The sequence below is a fragment of the Vulpes lagopus genome, chromosome 6, assembly GCF_018345385.1.
Source record: "Vulpes lagopus strain Blue_001 chromosome 6, ASM1834538v1, whole genome shotgun sequence".
Classification (NCBI taxonomy): domain Eukaryota; kingdom Metazoa; phylum Chordata; class Mammalia; order Carnivora; family Canidae; genus Vulpes; species Vulpes lagopus.
The window spans coordinates 47,344,553-47,358,934 of NC_054829.1; the positions used below are offsets into that span (position 1 = coordinate 47,344,553).

The 14,382-nt window shown below is 40.4% G+C and overlaps 1 protein-coding gene across 3 annotated transcripts; it reads right to left on the reverse strand.

The window, feature by feature from the left end:
- Positions 1 to 1,849: 1,849 nt before the first annotated feature.
- Positions 1,850 to 13,853, reverse strand: LRR1 (leucine rich repeat protein 1). 3 transcript variants are annotated; one of them, XM_041757976.1, is made up of 5 exons: positions 13,362 to 13,496; positions 12,189 to 12,329; positions 9,671 to 9,769; positions 6,277 to 6,998; positions 1,850 to 3,436 (listed from the first exon to the last, which is right to left on the reverse strand). In XM_041757976.1, exons 2-5 carry the CDS (start codon positions 12,270 to 12,272, stop codon positions 3,196 to 3,198), a joined length of 1,146 nt encoding a protein of 381 aa, XP_041613910.1. In that variant the 5' UTR covers positions 12,273 to 12,329; positions 13,362 to 13,496; the 3' UTR covers positions 1,850 to 3,195. The 3 variants fall into 3 exon arrangements, with proteins under 3 accessions (XP_041613910.1, XP_041613909.1, XP_041613912.1); XM_041757975.1 differs by lacking the exon at positions 12,189 to 12,329 and having other exon boundaries at positions 13,362 to 13,853; XM_041757978.1 differs by lacking the exons at positions 6,277 to 6,998; positions 12,189 to 12,329 and having other exon boundaries at positions 3,278 to 3,436; positions 13,362 to 13,853.
- Between the last annotated feature and the right edge of the window lie 529 nt (positions 13,854 to 14,382).

Here is a 14,382-nt window from a genome sequence, read left to right on the forward strand (position 1 = left end):
TCCATGCACCGGGAGCCTGATGTGGGATTCGATCCCAGGTCTCCAGGATCGCGCCCTGGGCCAAAGGCAGGCGCTAAACCGCTGCGCCACCCAGGGATCCCCTCTTCTCAAATTCTTATATTTAGTTCCACAAAATTGGAATTTTGCATTTATATATAAAGAATATAGGAGTCCCACTCCCAACTTTACAGCTAGGTTATGGAGATAAATCACATTAGCAGGGAAAAAACTACTTTCTTTACTTTTTCTGGTCAATTTCAAATTTATGTGTTAGATGAATTCGTAATCATGACTGATGAGCTGCTGGGAAAGGTCTCAAATCAGATTTTGAAAAAAGTAAATGAAGAGGATAAATTAGGCCTGCCTATAGCTGACTGGAGCAGAATATCCAAGTTGAGGTATAAAAAGCTGACTTGCAAATTAGGGGCGGGGAGCACTAGCCATATATAGGTATTTAAATTAAAAATGCACAGTTACACTAGCTACATTTAGTGCTCAAGAGCCACACATGCTGAGTGGCTACCCCTACTGGACAACACAGATAACCTTTCCATCATAGTTTTTGGGACAGCACCATAGCACCCTTTTAGACTGGTCCTGAATGTAAGGCAGGAATTCAAAACAGTTCTAAAGCAAGAGATTCTGAAGCTATGAAAAAAATGTGAGTCCATGATGGCACAAACTAGATTTTTTAGAAATCATTTTGGGAGATATCAAATGTTGCAACTTCTTGGTCATAGAGAAAGTAAGCAGTAAACCACTGAAAATTGAATGGAAGGCTGAAAATCAAGTGAGCCTTGTAACCCATGGGAGGTAAAACAGTATCAAAAAAAGTGACAAAGCGTATGGGTTATGAAAAAAATTCTGCATTTTGTACAAGGATTTTAAGTTGGCCAAGATATTTACATGGGATGGCTCATAGATGAATAAGAATGCAAAGGCAAAGGGCAAGGGGTAAGGGTAACAGCTGGTTGGCACTTTGTCCCAACATAGATATATTTCATTTGTTGATGATGAAAAATGACTTTCTAGGGATGCCTGGGTACCTCGGCGGTTAAGCGTCTGCCTTTGGCTCAGGGCATGATCCCGGAGTCTGGGGATGGAGTCCCACAAAGGGCTTGCTTGCTGCATGGAACCTGCGTCTCCCTCTGCCTAAATGCCTCTGCTTCTGTGTCTCTCTTGAATAAATAAAATCTTTAAAAAAATGTAAAAACTCCACTTAAAATAACTTTCTACAAGAACATGTAAAAATTGGATACACAGGCAGCCTGGGTGGCCCAACGGTTTAGCACCGCTTTCAGCGCAGGGCGTGATCCTGGAGACTCAGGATCTAGTCCCACATCAGGCTCCCAGCATGGAGCCTACTTCTCCCTCTGCCTGTGTCTCTGCCTCTCTCTCTCTCTCTCTCTCTCTCTCTCTCTCCCTCCCTGTGTGTCTCATGAATAAATAAAATCTTTTTTAAAAATTGCATACAAGTTAAATACGCAGCAAAACAGTTTTTTAAAAGAATTCATGAAAGACACAACAGAGAGAGGCAGAGACATAGGCAAAGGTCTCGAGAAGCAGGCTCTCTGTGGGAAGCCTGATGTGGGACTCAATCACAGGGCCGTGGGATCACAACCTGAGCCAAAGGCAGGTGCTCAACCACTGAGCCACCCAGGCGCCCTAGAATTCTTAGTTTTAAAGAATAAAAATGAATTAACTTTAGAAGGCAGTATAAAACCTGGGCTTAAAATCTCTGATCTGGGTTCACAGTACCTCCTAGGGTAATTTGTGAGGATTAAATCAAATAATGTATGTAAAACACCTGGAACAAGATGTAGTTAAATGGCAGCTCTTTTTATTTAAGCCATGTTTGCTTTATATATGTGATTTTTTAAATGAAAAACTAGAAGTTATATAGAAATCTTTTGCAGGAAGAATTTAATTGACAACAAGCAATACAAATTTAAAGTCAGCCAAGAATTACTCCTCTGGATCAAAGAATCTGCTCTAAGAAGAAGAGATGTTTTGGAGATCATATACATAAAGTTTTAATAAAAAAATCTTTTAACATTTAAAACAGTATTTACTGAGGGATAGTTGTATTTTCAGAAAAAGAATAGGATGCTCCAAATAAATATTTTAGGAGGACAGAGGAAGTAGTAGTTACCTATGCCTTAAAAAATAGTCTTACACAGATTACCTGTAACTCCAAGCCCAAAACAGCAGTGGTTAATGCTAATACCTAAGAGGGGTTTTCTCCAGTAACTCTTAATCTTTCACCTCCTTTGTTCCCAGAAACCAGTTATGAGGCTATTTCAATGATGTAAAAGAGAGGCTGATTTGAAGAGGAGTGGGAAGGAACCGAATAGAACAGTTCTACTGGTTCCATTTTCCACAATTTTTTCAAGCAGCTTCGTTTTCCATTCCCTCGCCTTATCTCAAATCCTCATCATAGTTTAGCCGGTGTATCACTACCACTTTTTAAATTAAAAATACAAAAATATTAAGTGACTAAAATAATAAACAGAAAAAAGAACAACCCTTGAATACAGAATGTAGTCAGTAAAATGTAGCAATTTTCTGCTCCTTCTAACCAACCTTAAAATCTTGTTCCAACTCTAAAAGTTAAAAAACTTAGAAATCATAACAAAGATTATGTGAATTACATTATAAAACTTATAAAAGCTGATGTCTGTTTATCCCAAAGCAACTCCAACTTTATGCTTGAAAACAGACTTCTATATGTAGAATATACCTGAAAAACACAAAAAATGGTATACCATAGATTCATACCAGACAAGTTCTCACTAAAATTTAGACTATGTCTTCCAAGGTATATTTTTTGCATACAGAAACTCAATTTCTTTAATTGAAATTCAAGAATAAAACTGATATGAAAATTCTGACTGGAGTGGTAGGCATCAACTTCTGTTTAACACTAAAAGATAACCCCACAACCCATTCTGGAAATATGCTGAAATCAGCACAAGTGCAATAAACTAATAAAAGTTTATCTCACAATAAAATAATATAGGTCTTAATGAAATTAAGGTTTTATAGTCAAATGATTGAAAATGTTAGAGTAACACATTCTTCCCTTCAAGTAAGTATACAAAAGGCTTCCCTTTCTCCAATCTGACACAGTTAAACCATAAATGAATCCCAAACTGATCTGTAACTAGACGGAATTTCTTTTTGTGGTATCACCTATTACTTTAACATATCACAGCAATTTACATAACATGTTAGAGAACAGAAGTAAGAGATAACAGGGGCTTCAGTACCACCCATATTATCTACTAAGACCACAGTGTGAGCAACAGAGTGTAGATTCATGGTAGTAGTTCCCTGAATAAAAGAGTTTAGACAGAATCTTCCACAAACACAGGTTTTTGCAGTATCCAAATCTTGGCAAAGATGCAAAGGAATGATAGGAGAGCCATACGGAATCCTAATGGAAAAAAAAAGTTTAAAAAATACTGTTTAAATATGTTACTAGATTCAGAAATTCATGTAAAAAATCATGAATTACTGGACACTGAATTATAACCATGGAAAAATAAGATTACTCCAGTAAGGGGCTCATATACTGTCCTCTCTTCCAAACAGTTAAGAGTGGGAAAAATATACTAAAAATACCATATGATGTTGTAAACCTAAGAGGATCTATACTACCAAATAAAGTATCTTTTAGCACTGTCAGTTAATAGCAAAACCCATGGAATAAAATGAAAAGTCATCTGAGCTTTACATCTATACTGTATGACCAATATAAAATGATCATTTAAATACATAGTTGTTACACAATTCTCGTAACGGTAATGGGAAAATTATGGAGTTCTCCCTGTGAAGAAATATTTATATAAGTAAATCCAAATACTCTCTCAGGCATCCACTGTTAAAAGGGACTTTTAAACTGTGAAATAGATTCAAACCATATATTGTTTGGGGTATTTGTTTTACTTACTGTCTGAGGCTGACCTCACCTCGCTTAATCACTTGTCCTCCTACTTAAAACTTCAATGGTGCTCAATGCAATTAAAATCAAGTCAAACTCTTTACCCTCATCTATGAGTCACTATAAGCTGGTCTTTTGAGGTTGCTTGCTCACTGCCCAACTCCTTCCCCCAAACTCACCATGCCCCAAGTTACTTTGTCTGTCTTCCAGAGTCTATTCTTTGTTCTCTAGTCCTAGCCTAGGCTGGCATATAATAGGTGTTCAGATCTTTTTTAACAAATAAATAAAACCTACTAATTTAAATTCTCACATATTTTTCTAATAGACCATAACCTTATGTTTGTAACCCGTAGTTGGGACAATTTACCAAGAGCTCGGTAACAGAAATTATTCTCATAGCTTTGGATCTCTACTCTTTTTATAACAAGTTGGTCTAAAAACATACAAAGTAAAAGTTAAGGTCGCCTTACAAGAACCTAATATTAGTAGAGGTCAAGTTTAAAAAAACAATGTCAATACTACAATGCTAAATCATTCAGCACAAAATATTTTTCTACCTTCTCTACATTTTGATTACCTATTTTTTCCTTCCACCATTGCACTTTTCTATGTTGAATGTCAGTCCTGAGCCAGGCAGGTACCCTGAATCATCACAATTTTTAGAAACTCCTCAGGTGACTCCAAATGTCAAATAAAATTTGAGAATCACTGCTTTAAGCTAAGCACTCTTAGATACAAATGAGGAGTGAGGACTGAATTTCAATGACAGTCCATGAGCATTATAAAGTTGTATGCAAAATTCTGCATATTTTTCCAGGCCCATATAGCCTGTTTTTTTTTTTTGTTGTTGTTGTTGTTGTTTTAGACCTTCTCTCCCCACTAAAAATCCAATCCTATCTCTGAAATATGGTGTTCCTACTATTTTATAGGTACTTGATAATAATTTCGTCCACATCTTAGTCTCCTCTATGAAAGAAGCATGAACCAAATGAATAACTGGAGTTTGGTGTCTCATGAAACTAAGTGCAGTTCGTGTTCAAAGACAAGGGGAAGAGAACCAATAGATATTAAGTCCTATATGCCAAATGCTTTGGCATTACACTAGCTCCATTATCTTCACAATCATGTAAAGTGGGTATTATTGTTCCTGTTTCACAGATGAGAAAACTGAATCAAAGAGGTTATATAACTTGCTAAAGCCACACTAAGGGGTGAAGCCAGGAATCAAACCCAAGTCTGACTCCAAAGACCACACTTGACCTCTATGGCAGATTTGAGTTCTCAAACTTTAAGGTGCATCAATACTATCTGGAAGGACTGATTAAAAAAGATGGCTGGATCTCACCCTCAGAATTTCGGATTCAATAAGTCTGTAGTGGAGTTCAAACCTCGAATCTCTCAAAAATTCCTAGGTGATTCTGATGCTGTTGGTCAGGGAATTACATTTTGAGAAACAACTGCCATTCATTCGTTCAAATATTAAGTGCCAAGTATATGGCAGGAACAGGGGAATATCATGTTTTAGACCCTGGGGAAACGTACGGTGGAGAACAAGACAAAGTCTATGCACTCATGGATCTTACATTTTAATGGAGAAAGCTGACAGGAAAACAAATGTTAAAAAATATGTAATGCCAAAAAAAAAAAAAATATATGTAATGCTACATAACAAATCCTGTAACAAAAAAAGGCAAGCTATGTTAAGGGCTGCCCCAAACTGTAAATAGTCAGAAAAGGCCTTTCTGGGTGCCACTGGAAGAGAACTGAAGTGAGAAAGTGAGCTATGGAACTTTCTGGAAGAAAAGCATTCCAAGGGCAGCCTGGGTGGCTCAGCGGTTTAGTGCCGCCGTGAGCCCAGGGCCTGATCCTGGAGACTCGGCATCGAGTCCCATATTGGGCTCCCTGCATGGAGCCTGCTTCTCCCTCTGCCTGTGTCTCTCATGAATAAATAAATAAAATCTTAAAAAAAAAGAAAAGAAAAGCATTCCAAGCAGAGGTAAGGAGCACCAAGAAGGTCACTGGAGCAAGGGGTCAGTTTGTGTACAGCATTGTAAACTATGTTAAAGACAGTGATTACAAGGATGATGAGGGGCGCCTAGGTGGTTAAGTGTCTGACTTCGGCTCAGGTCATGATCCTAAGGTTCTGGGATCCAGCCCCGCATCCAGCTCCTCGCTCAGCGGGGAGTCTGCTTTCCCTCTCCCTGACACTTCCCCTGCTCATGCTCTTTCTCTGTCAAATAAATAAAATCTTAAAACAAACAAAAACAATAAGGATGATGAAAATACTAGAATGCTAACAAAGATATCACATTTTATGACTATTAAAGTCTTACCTATTATATAATATGGCTCGTGCAGAGGATTCCAGTAAACTTAATGGCGTCTGCAGCATTATAACTGGAAGGACTTTTGGTTGTTCGAAAGTATTTCCAAAAAGATCCAAGTACTCAAGGGATAAATTCTTAAATTCACTAGGCAAAAAAGGAAGCTTATTTCGAGCTGCCGACAAAAAACGCAGGTTTGTCAACTGTCCCATCTTGAAAGGAAATCGAATCAATTCATTATCGTCAAGTTTCAGATCTGTAAGTTCTCGGAGCTGGCAAAACTGCACAGGGAGTGCTTTAATTTTGTTCTTGCTGAGATCCAAACTCCGAAGTGATGTCTGGAGTGTAGATTGACACAAGGCTACACTAAATGACTCCAAGTGATTGTCATTCAGATTAAGTTCTTGAAGATGGATGAGGTCTCCAATTGTAGCTGGAAGCTTTTTTATATGGTTGTGACTCAAATCTAATTTCCTAAGGTTTCTTAAGGAAAGCATACGCGTATCAATTCGGATAAGCCCACAATAAGAAGTCTGAAGATGTTCCAGAGAAGGTGGGAAGTTGCTGCTTAGAGGATAGTCCTTTTTGGATGTGATAACCATTTTAGTTTTACATTTTTCAAATTCTGAAGTCTTCACTGGTGCGAAGGTTGAAAGCGGTGCTTCAATATCACAACCTCTGTGAGCCAGTCTCAGGGCTGAAAGAAAACTCTTTAAACTGCTGGAATTGGCCTAGATAAATAAAAATAAGTTGTACAATTATAAATTCCACTTTAGATAATATATGCATGCTAATTCATCCTGTAATGATTTCTATAAAGTTATACATGCAAAATGATGCAATAATTTCTTGGAAATGGCTGTAAAAATAAATTTTTTAGTATTTTACTTTCATTAAATTTCAATATAGATGCAAAAAATGTTGAAAGTTTTTTAAAAAAGTTTATATTGAAAGACACACTCTAAATAAAACCATTCGAAGGGAAACCAAAAGAGTATAAAATAAGATGGAAAGTATGAAAAGATTCTACTTAAGACTTGGGTTTAAATGAACTGAGACAGGGCACCTGGGTGGCTCATTTGGTGATGTGTGTAGCTCTTGACCTCAGGGTTGTGAGTTCGAGCCCCACGTTGGGTGAGAAGATTGCTTAAAAACAAAACCTTTAGGGGTGTGTCAGTAGTGAAGTCAGTTAAGCATCTGACTCATGGTTTGGGTCAGGTCTTGATCTCAGGGTCGTAAAATCAAGCCCCATGTTGGGCTGTGCACTCAGTGTGGAGTCTGAGATTCTCTCTTTCTCTCCCCCTGCCCCTCCTGCTCGTGCTCTCTTACTTTCTCTTTAAAATCAACAAATCTTTAAAAAAAAAAAAAAAAAAAAAAAGATGAACTAAGGCAAATCTCCAGTGCCTCTGAGATAGACTGATATGGTGCTGTGCATTGCAAAATACCCAGGGCTGCCATTCACACAAAAACTTGGAATTATGAAAAGCAACAAGGCTGTCAAAAGCAGGGCCAAATGGCACTGTAACAAGTGCTAGAAAACATGAAAAGCAAGAGAGATGGCTTCCAGCTGGACAGAAAAACCACTAACAAAGTGATATGTGAACTAAGTTATCAATAGAAATAACTAATGCTTGCAGTATATAAGTTTCCTAGAGTTTAGATGTGAAGGACTAGTGAACTTGTAGCAAGTTTGAAAACAGTATGTGATCTCATTTGGTTGGAACGTAGGAGCTTTGTAGAGATGTAAAATACAGTATGGGGATGGTATAGATGAACCTGTTATCAAGTAAGGAGGATGGAACGATCAGGTTGTGGGAAATCTTTGAAGAACTTTAAGCATGAGAATTACATGACAAGGCTAAATATTATTTCAGCAGCAGTATACACAGTGAAGTAGTGTGAGGTAAGTTTGGAGACCTGGGTCAAGTAGGTCTAGTACAGGGTAATGGCTTAAAGATTTCAAAGTGACAAAGACTGAGCTATGAGAATGGAAGGCAGGTATGATAGAGAAAAGGCAAAGGACTGGAATAAAGCCTTTAATTGGGGGATAGGAAAGAAGATGCCAGAGATAGGAGACAAAGGAGTGGCTAAGAAAAACCAAAGGTAAACCAAAATAGTGCCCTGTCACAGATGCTAGGAAAAGAAAGTTTTATTAAGAAGGGAGTAGTCATCAGTGTCAAATTCTACAGAGCTCAAAAAGGATGAAAAATAATGGCTACGTGTGATGCCTGGGTGGCTTGGCGGTTGAGCATCTGCCTTTGGCTCAGGGCGTGATCCCCGAGTCTAGGGATCAAGTTCCACACTGGGCTCCTTGCAGGGAGCCGGCTTCTGTCTCTGCCTCCTCTCTCCCTGTGTCTCACATGAGTAAATTATAAAATAATAATAATAATAATGGTAATGTGATTGGCAAATAGGAAGGACATCAGTGATCTTTGAGACAGTGTTTTGAATAAACCACTGAAAACAAAAGTGAAAAGGAGATAGTAAGTGGAGGCAATGGATTTGGCCTTGTCTTTTTAGAAATTTGTCTATTCTATTTTCTTACTTGGTAAGACCTCAGCTTGTTTTTAGGTAGAAGGGAATAGAAGGAAGGATGAGTATCAAGAGAAAATGAAAACCTGCAAGAAAGGAGGTAGAACAAAATGTTTCCATTCACTACAAATATCTTAAATTATCATCAAACTTTCTTATTTACAAAGCACTTTGGGTTGAGGATAATGCAAGGTTGAATGAGATCTTGCTTCTACCCTCTGGGAGCGGGTCAGGAGAAGGGGAGATAGGGCACAGCAAAGTTTTATTTCAATGGTTTAAGTATTTTCTAAAAAGATAATAATAAATAAAGTACTCCTAAAATGATCCTAATTGTATTTGATCTTTTTTTACACTAAATTTAGATTTGTAAACTGTGGTTATGCTCACAAAATGCAGACTTGTGCCCCTGGCCTTAGAGTTTCCCTCTAAGAATATCCTAAGACTCCACCTGGAACACAGAAACAAGTCATTTTCCTTCCTCCTCATCCTGCATAGCCTTACCAGGCTCTCTTCACTTTTAGAGCTATGCCAGCATGCCAAAGAAGCTGCTATTGCTTCTTCAAACATACCTGCCAAGTATCCAACTCTATTCAGCTATGTGGGATATCAGGATGCTTAGACTCTTCTATAAAGAAAATACAGCCAACCAACCTAATCATTAATATTTTTAATACTGTACCTTACTTAGGGGTGCCTAGGTGGTTCAGTCTGTTAAGCATCTGCCTTAGGTCATGAAGCCAGGGTCCTAGGATTGAGCCTTGTGTTGGGCTCCCCACTTAGCAAGGAGTCTGCTATTGTCTCTCCCCCAGCTTATGCTCTTTCAAATAAATAAATAAATAAAATCTTTAAAAAAGACAAAAAAAGACCATACCTTACTTAGACAGATATCCACAGGAGGCTCCTTTAACCGAACAGTAGCTTTCCCCTCATCCACAAATTTGGTGAAGAATTGCTCAATGTTTTCCTTTAGCTACTTAAAACCAATGAGGAAAAAAAAAGGAAAAAAAAAAAAGGACAAAACCAGGTATTATTATTTAGTAATGTTTATTACTAGATAATATATTTATAATTAATAGTTAATAAATATTATTTACAACTAGAATGTGCCAGTTACGTTGCCAGACTTTTACTCCTTAAGTCTGGGTGTTCTGTGGTTTTTAGTTTTAATTTCATTGGGTTTTTTTCTTTTAGCATTTGGGTAGCTACATTTCTTATCTAGCTTATGGTAGATATTACTGTTTTATTAGCTCAGTAACTCTTACCTGTGAATCCTGTTTGGGAAAATGCTCCTTTAGTCCCATTCCAACTATGTGGCCATAATAGGAACTGCCAATAGTAGTTACTTGCCTTCTTAACTTGAGTTCATTACTCTCAAGTCGATACACCTCCCACAAGATTATAAACTCCTTGAAAGCAGAATCTTGTCTCCTTTGTTCACTACTGTATCCATGGAGCCACAATAGTGGCCAATATATAATAGGTGCTCAAAAAATTTTAATGACTGATGTTGCTTCTGCTTTAGACTTCAACTACTGATGAGCACTCACTGTACCAGTTACTATGATAGGGGGCTTAAAACAATTGTAGTAAAGAAAACCAACATGGTATTTACAAAGCTGTCAGTCTGATGAGAGATTATTAAAGAATTACAAGCCTAACGGATATTAAGATAAGGGAAGTACAGGTTGCTCTAAGACCTCATATCATATAGCAAATGGATATCCCTTACCTGGTCAAGGGAAAAGGTGACCTTGAAGGTGAGAACTGAAGGATTAGGAGATATTGGGCAAGTGAAGGTACCGGGGAAAGAGAGGGAATAGCATACCAAAAAGAAAAAATGTGTGCAAAGCCTTGAAGGCAAGAGAGGTTGGCAGCTGTGGGGAGCTGAAAGTTCAGTATGGCTGAAGGATTCAGTGAAAAGAGGCAGGTGAACCTGGACAAGCAGAGACTGAATGGCGAAAGACTTTGTAAACTATGTCAAGAATTTTGGATTTGGGGGTGCCTGCCTTGGTGGCTCAGTGGTCGAGTGTCTGCCTTTGGCTCAGGTCATGATTCCGGGATCCTGGGATCCAATCTCTAAGCCAGACTCCTCGCAGGGAGCCTGCTTCCCCCTCTGCCTAGGTCTCTGCTTCTCTCTGTCTCTCATGAATAAATAAATAAAATCTTAAAAAAAAAAAAGAATTTTGGATTTTATTCTACAAACAATATCAACTGAATGACTTGAAGCTGGGAACATAGATCTATATTTTGATAAATTCCTGTTAACTACAGTGTAAGAATGAACTTTGGGGCAAGGGAGAGGGGATGGAGGCAGGAAGAGATAGGAATATCTTTTAAGAGACTAGCCAGGCAAGGGGTAATGGTAATTTAGACTGCAGTTGGGACAGAAGGAGGTATGAAAATCTGAAAGATAATGTAGGAGGTTGAATTAAAAGGATTCAACATTTTAGCTGTGGGAATGCAAAAGCCTTAAGGTTTCCGGATAGAAGAGAACACTATTTTTTAAAAAAATATTTTATTTATTTATTTGAGAGAGAAAGTGAGAGCATGGGGCGGGGGGAGTGGGGAGCAGAGGGAGAAGGAGAAGCAGACCCTTTGCAGAGCCTGACTCCAAGATTGGATCCCAGGATCCTGGGATCAGGACCTGAGCTTAAGGCAGATGCTCAACTGACTGACTGTGTCACCCAGGTGCCCCAAGAGCAGAGCACTATTTAATGAATTACAGAAGAGGAAGTTTATAGGTGGTAAAGTAAATTAATTTTTAGATTTTCTTGAGTTTGAAATGCTACAACACATCCAAGTGAAGATTTCCAATTTATAAAAGATCCAAGTTGCAAACTAAGGGAGAGGACTAGCCAAAGATACAGATTTGGAAATCACAGTGAGATGGGCAGTAGCTGAATCATGGGATGGAAAAGTTGGTTTACGAAAGATCCCTTAAGAACTTCCCATACATAGCACTAATTAATACCTTGTCTTCAAGGCCCAGGATCAACACCACTTTAATATATTCAACAAATGTTTATGGAGTACCTACTAGGTCATCCCAAGCCCTATGGCACCACCTCTTCTATAAAAACTTCCTCAAGCCTCTGTAATCAAACTCATTTTGTTTTGAAACTATTCTTCTTCTACCTTTATTATAACATTCATCATAGTCCAACTTGTATTGTAAGCACTGGTTTCTACTTCTATTTCTTCCTAGTGTTGTAAGGATAGTGACTAAACCAAGTTTATTCTCCCACAGTACCTAGCATAGCATCTTGCACACAGTAAACCTTCAACTCACAGTTCACAATAAAATTTTGATTAGAATTACCACCTACAATTATTAATGCAGCTTAAGTTTTAAGGAAAAAATCATTACAGACTTTTAAAATAGACAGTACCTGAGCTGGGCATGAAAGAGGTTTTGGGGAAGACAACGGTGAAGAAAAGACAGACAAAACTCTTGTTGAGTTTGCTTCTGTCATCTTACAGACTTCTTATAAAATGTTGGGTGACTGCTGAAGTTCTTTCAAGTTGAAAGACTGTATGAGTTGATTCCATGAAGAGGGAGAAATTATGCATACTTTCAAATGCCTATATCAATTACAAAATGTCTCTGAATGAGACGGTAATAGCCCCTTCCCTCAAGTTAAGAGCATTCACTGTGGAATACAACACCATAAGGGAAATAATCCCAGAAACTGTACAAAATCCAGACAAAACTCAGATGCAAGGGTGGGAGATGAGTTGCTCCCTCAACTTTATTTATAGTAGACACAAGGGTATTCCAGTCATTTCTACAAAATAACAGTGCCTGATGAAATGAGGGGAAAAGGATTTTATAAAACCTGTGCTTTGAAAATTCTATTTCAACTTCCAACACCTTCTAGAGAGCTTACTACTGCTGTGCAGATGAGAAAGAGTCCTGGCCCTAGAAAATCAAGTCTTAGGAAATTAAACATTTAAGAGAAAAGAGATGCAGTAACATGAATAAAAACATCAATATGCAACCTGAAGTATTATTGCTTTACTACTGTACTAATCTGGTCTAGCGACCTTAGACCATCCCTTAAAAATCTTAAAAACAAAACAAAAAGCTAGCGGAAAAACTGCAGGAGGAAAAAAAAAAATCAAAAAGTCAGAAATAAATTCCTAAAAAACTAATCAACTAATAAAATAATTAATTTAAAAAATGATTTAAAAAAATTATTGAACGAAAGTTTGATTACTTTACTGGCCCCCTAACTGGATCGTCGTTTCATCTAAAGTTTCCTTTCACGCAGGCCGAGTTTCCAGACGCCTTAAAAGGCAAGGGCAGGGTTACTATCTATCAGTAAAAAGAAAGGCTGTCAGTTTAAAGCCAAAGAAACGGGAGAGAAAAACAAACGAGAAGGTGCGCTCTCAGAAGCTTTCCTCCTTCGGGTCCACAGGGGGACGGACGCCCAGGGCTCGGGGCGGTGGTGGGGCTCAGGCACCCCGCAGACCGGCTCCAGCCTCGGCAACGGGCGGGCGGGCGAGGCCCGGAGGGGAGGAGCTGAAGGCCGACTCCCGCGGGGCCAGTTGGGTCCACGCACCTCATAGCGGGTCCCGCGCTTGTCCTTCAGGGTGGAGATAAACAGGCAGGTGAGGTGCGGGCCGCTTCGCTCGCCCTGAGCCCGAGGCTGACCTCGGGCCGTCTGCTGACAGAGGCTCAACACCGCCCGGACGCCCTTACCCCGGTTCCTCATTCCCAGAGCCGGCAGCTGCCGACTCACTACCTCAACCTCACAGTGTAGCTTCATGTCGCCGGAGCGGCGGCCCGCAGCAGCGCCACCACTGCGCTTTGAAACTTCCCGGTTCCCGCCGCGCCGCGCCGCCGCCAGGGTCCTGGAGCATGCGGGCTGCCCCCGGAGCTGCCTGCCGGCCCCCAGCGCCAACAGCTCGGGCTTCCTCCGGACCCTGGCTCTCCAGGGCGGCGCGGGCGACGGCCGCCCCTCTCGCTCGCAGGGCCGGGTCCTCACTGCGGCTGCAAGTCGGCGGAGCGCGGATACCGGCCGCCTGAGGAACCGGCGACTGGCCGAGGCGCAACGTCCTTTCCCGCGAACGCTTGCGGCGGGGGGCGCGGGTGGTTAGAGTTTGGGGGCGGAGTTCCAGCTTCCGCCGTTGACACTTCACGCGTTCCCGGGCCGGGCCGGGTCGTTGAGTGCACCGAAGGGAAGCGGGGTGTCCTCGGAGAGGGGAGGTCGCTTTGCCTACCTGGCTTCGGGACGTGGGGCTTTACGAGTTGCCCAATGCCGGCGCTGACGGGCGGGTGTTTGTGTAGTTTTGGGGGCTCCCCTCCGGAGGCAACGCCTGTCACGTCAGGACGGAATTTGATAGGACAGTATTTGCCTTGGCAGTTTCTGTGGAACAAATTCCTACTTTGTAACCGCTACTAGGTTGGTTGGAGTGAGGGGCTTAACGGCGTCGGACCCTTGGAAAAACCGTCCAGACCCCCTAGGCCCGTCGCACTCCGTATTACATGTACCCACGAAGGACCAGGCCGCAGGTGGGGCGAGGGAGGCGCTCTCAGGGTCCGAGGCCTGTCTCCCTAAATTTCGTGCCCTGGGCGCCTCC

What these genes read in the sequence shown, in the direction of transcription:
- LRR1 (XM_041757975.1), bottom strand. Translation starts at nt 13,568, where the DNA reads ATGAAGCTACACTGTGAGGTTGAGGTAGTGAGTCGGCAGCTGCCGGCT. An exon ending in AGCGCGGGACCCGCTATGAG is followed by an intron (nt 9,770 to 13,361) that starts GTGCGTGGACCC and finishes GGTTTTAAGTAG; the next exon opens with CTAAAGGAAAACATTGAGCA. An exon ending in TGGATATCTGTCTAAGTAAG is followed by an intron (nt 6,999 to 9,670) that starts GTATGGTCTTTT and finishes TTATTTATCTAG; the next exon opens with GCCAATTCCAGCAGTTTAAA.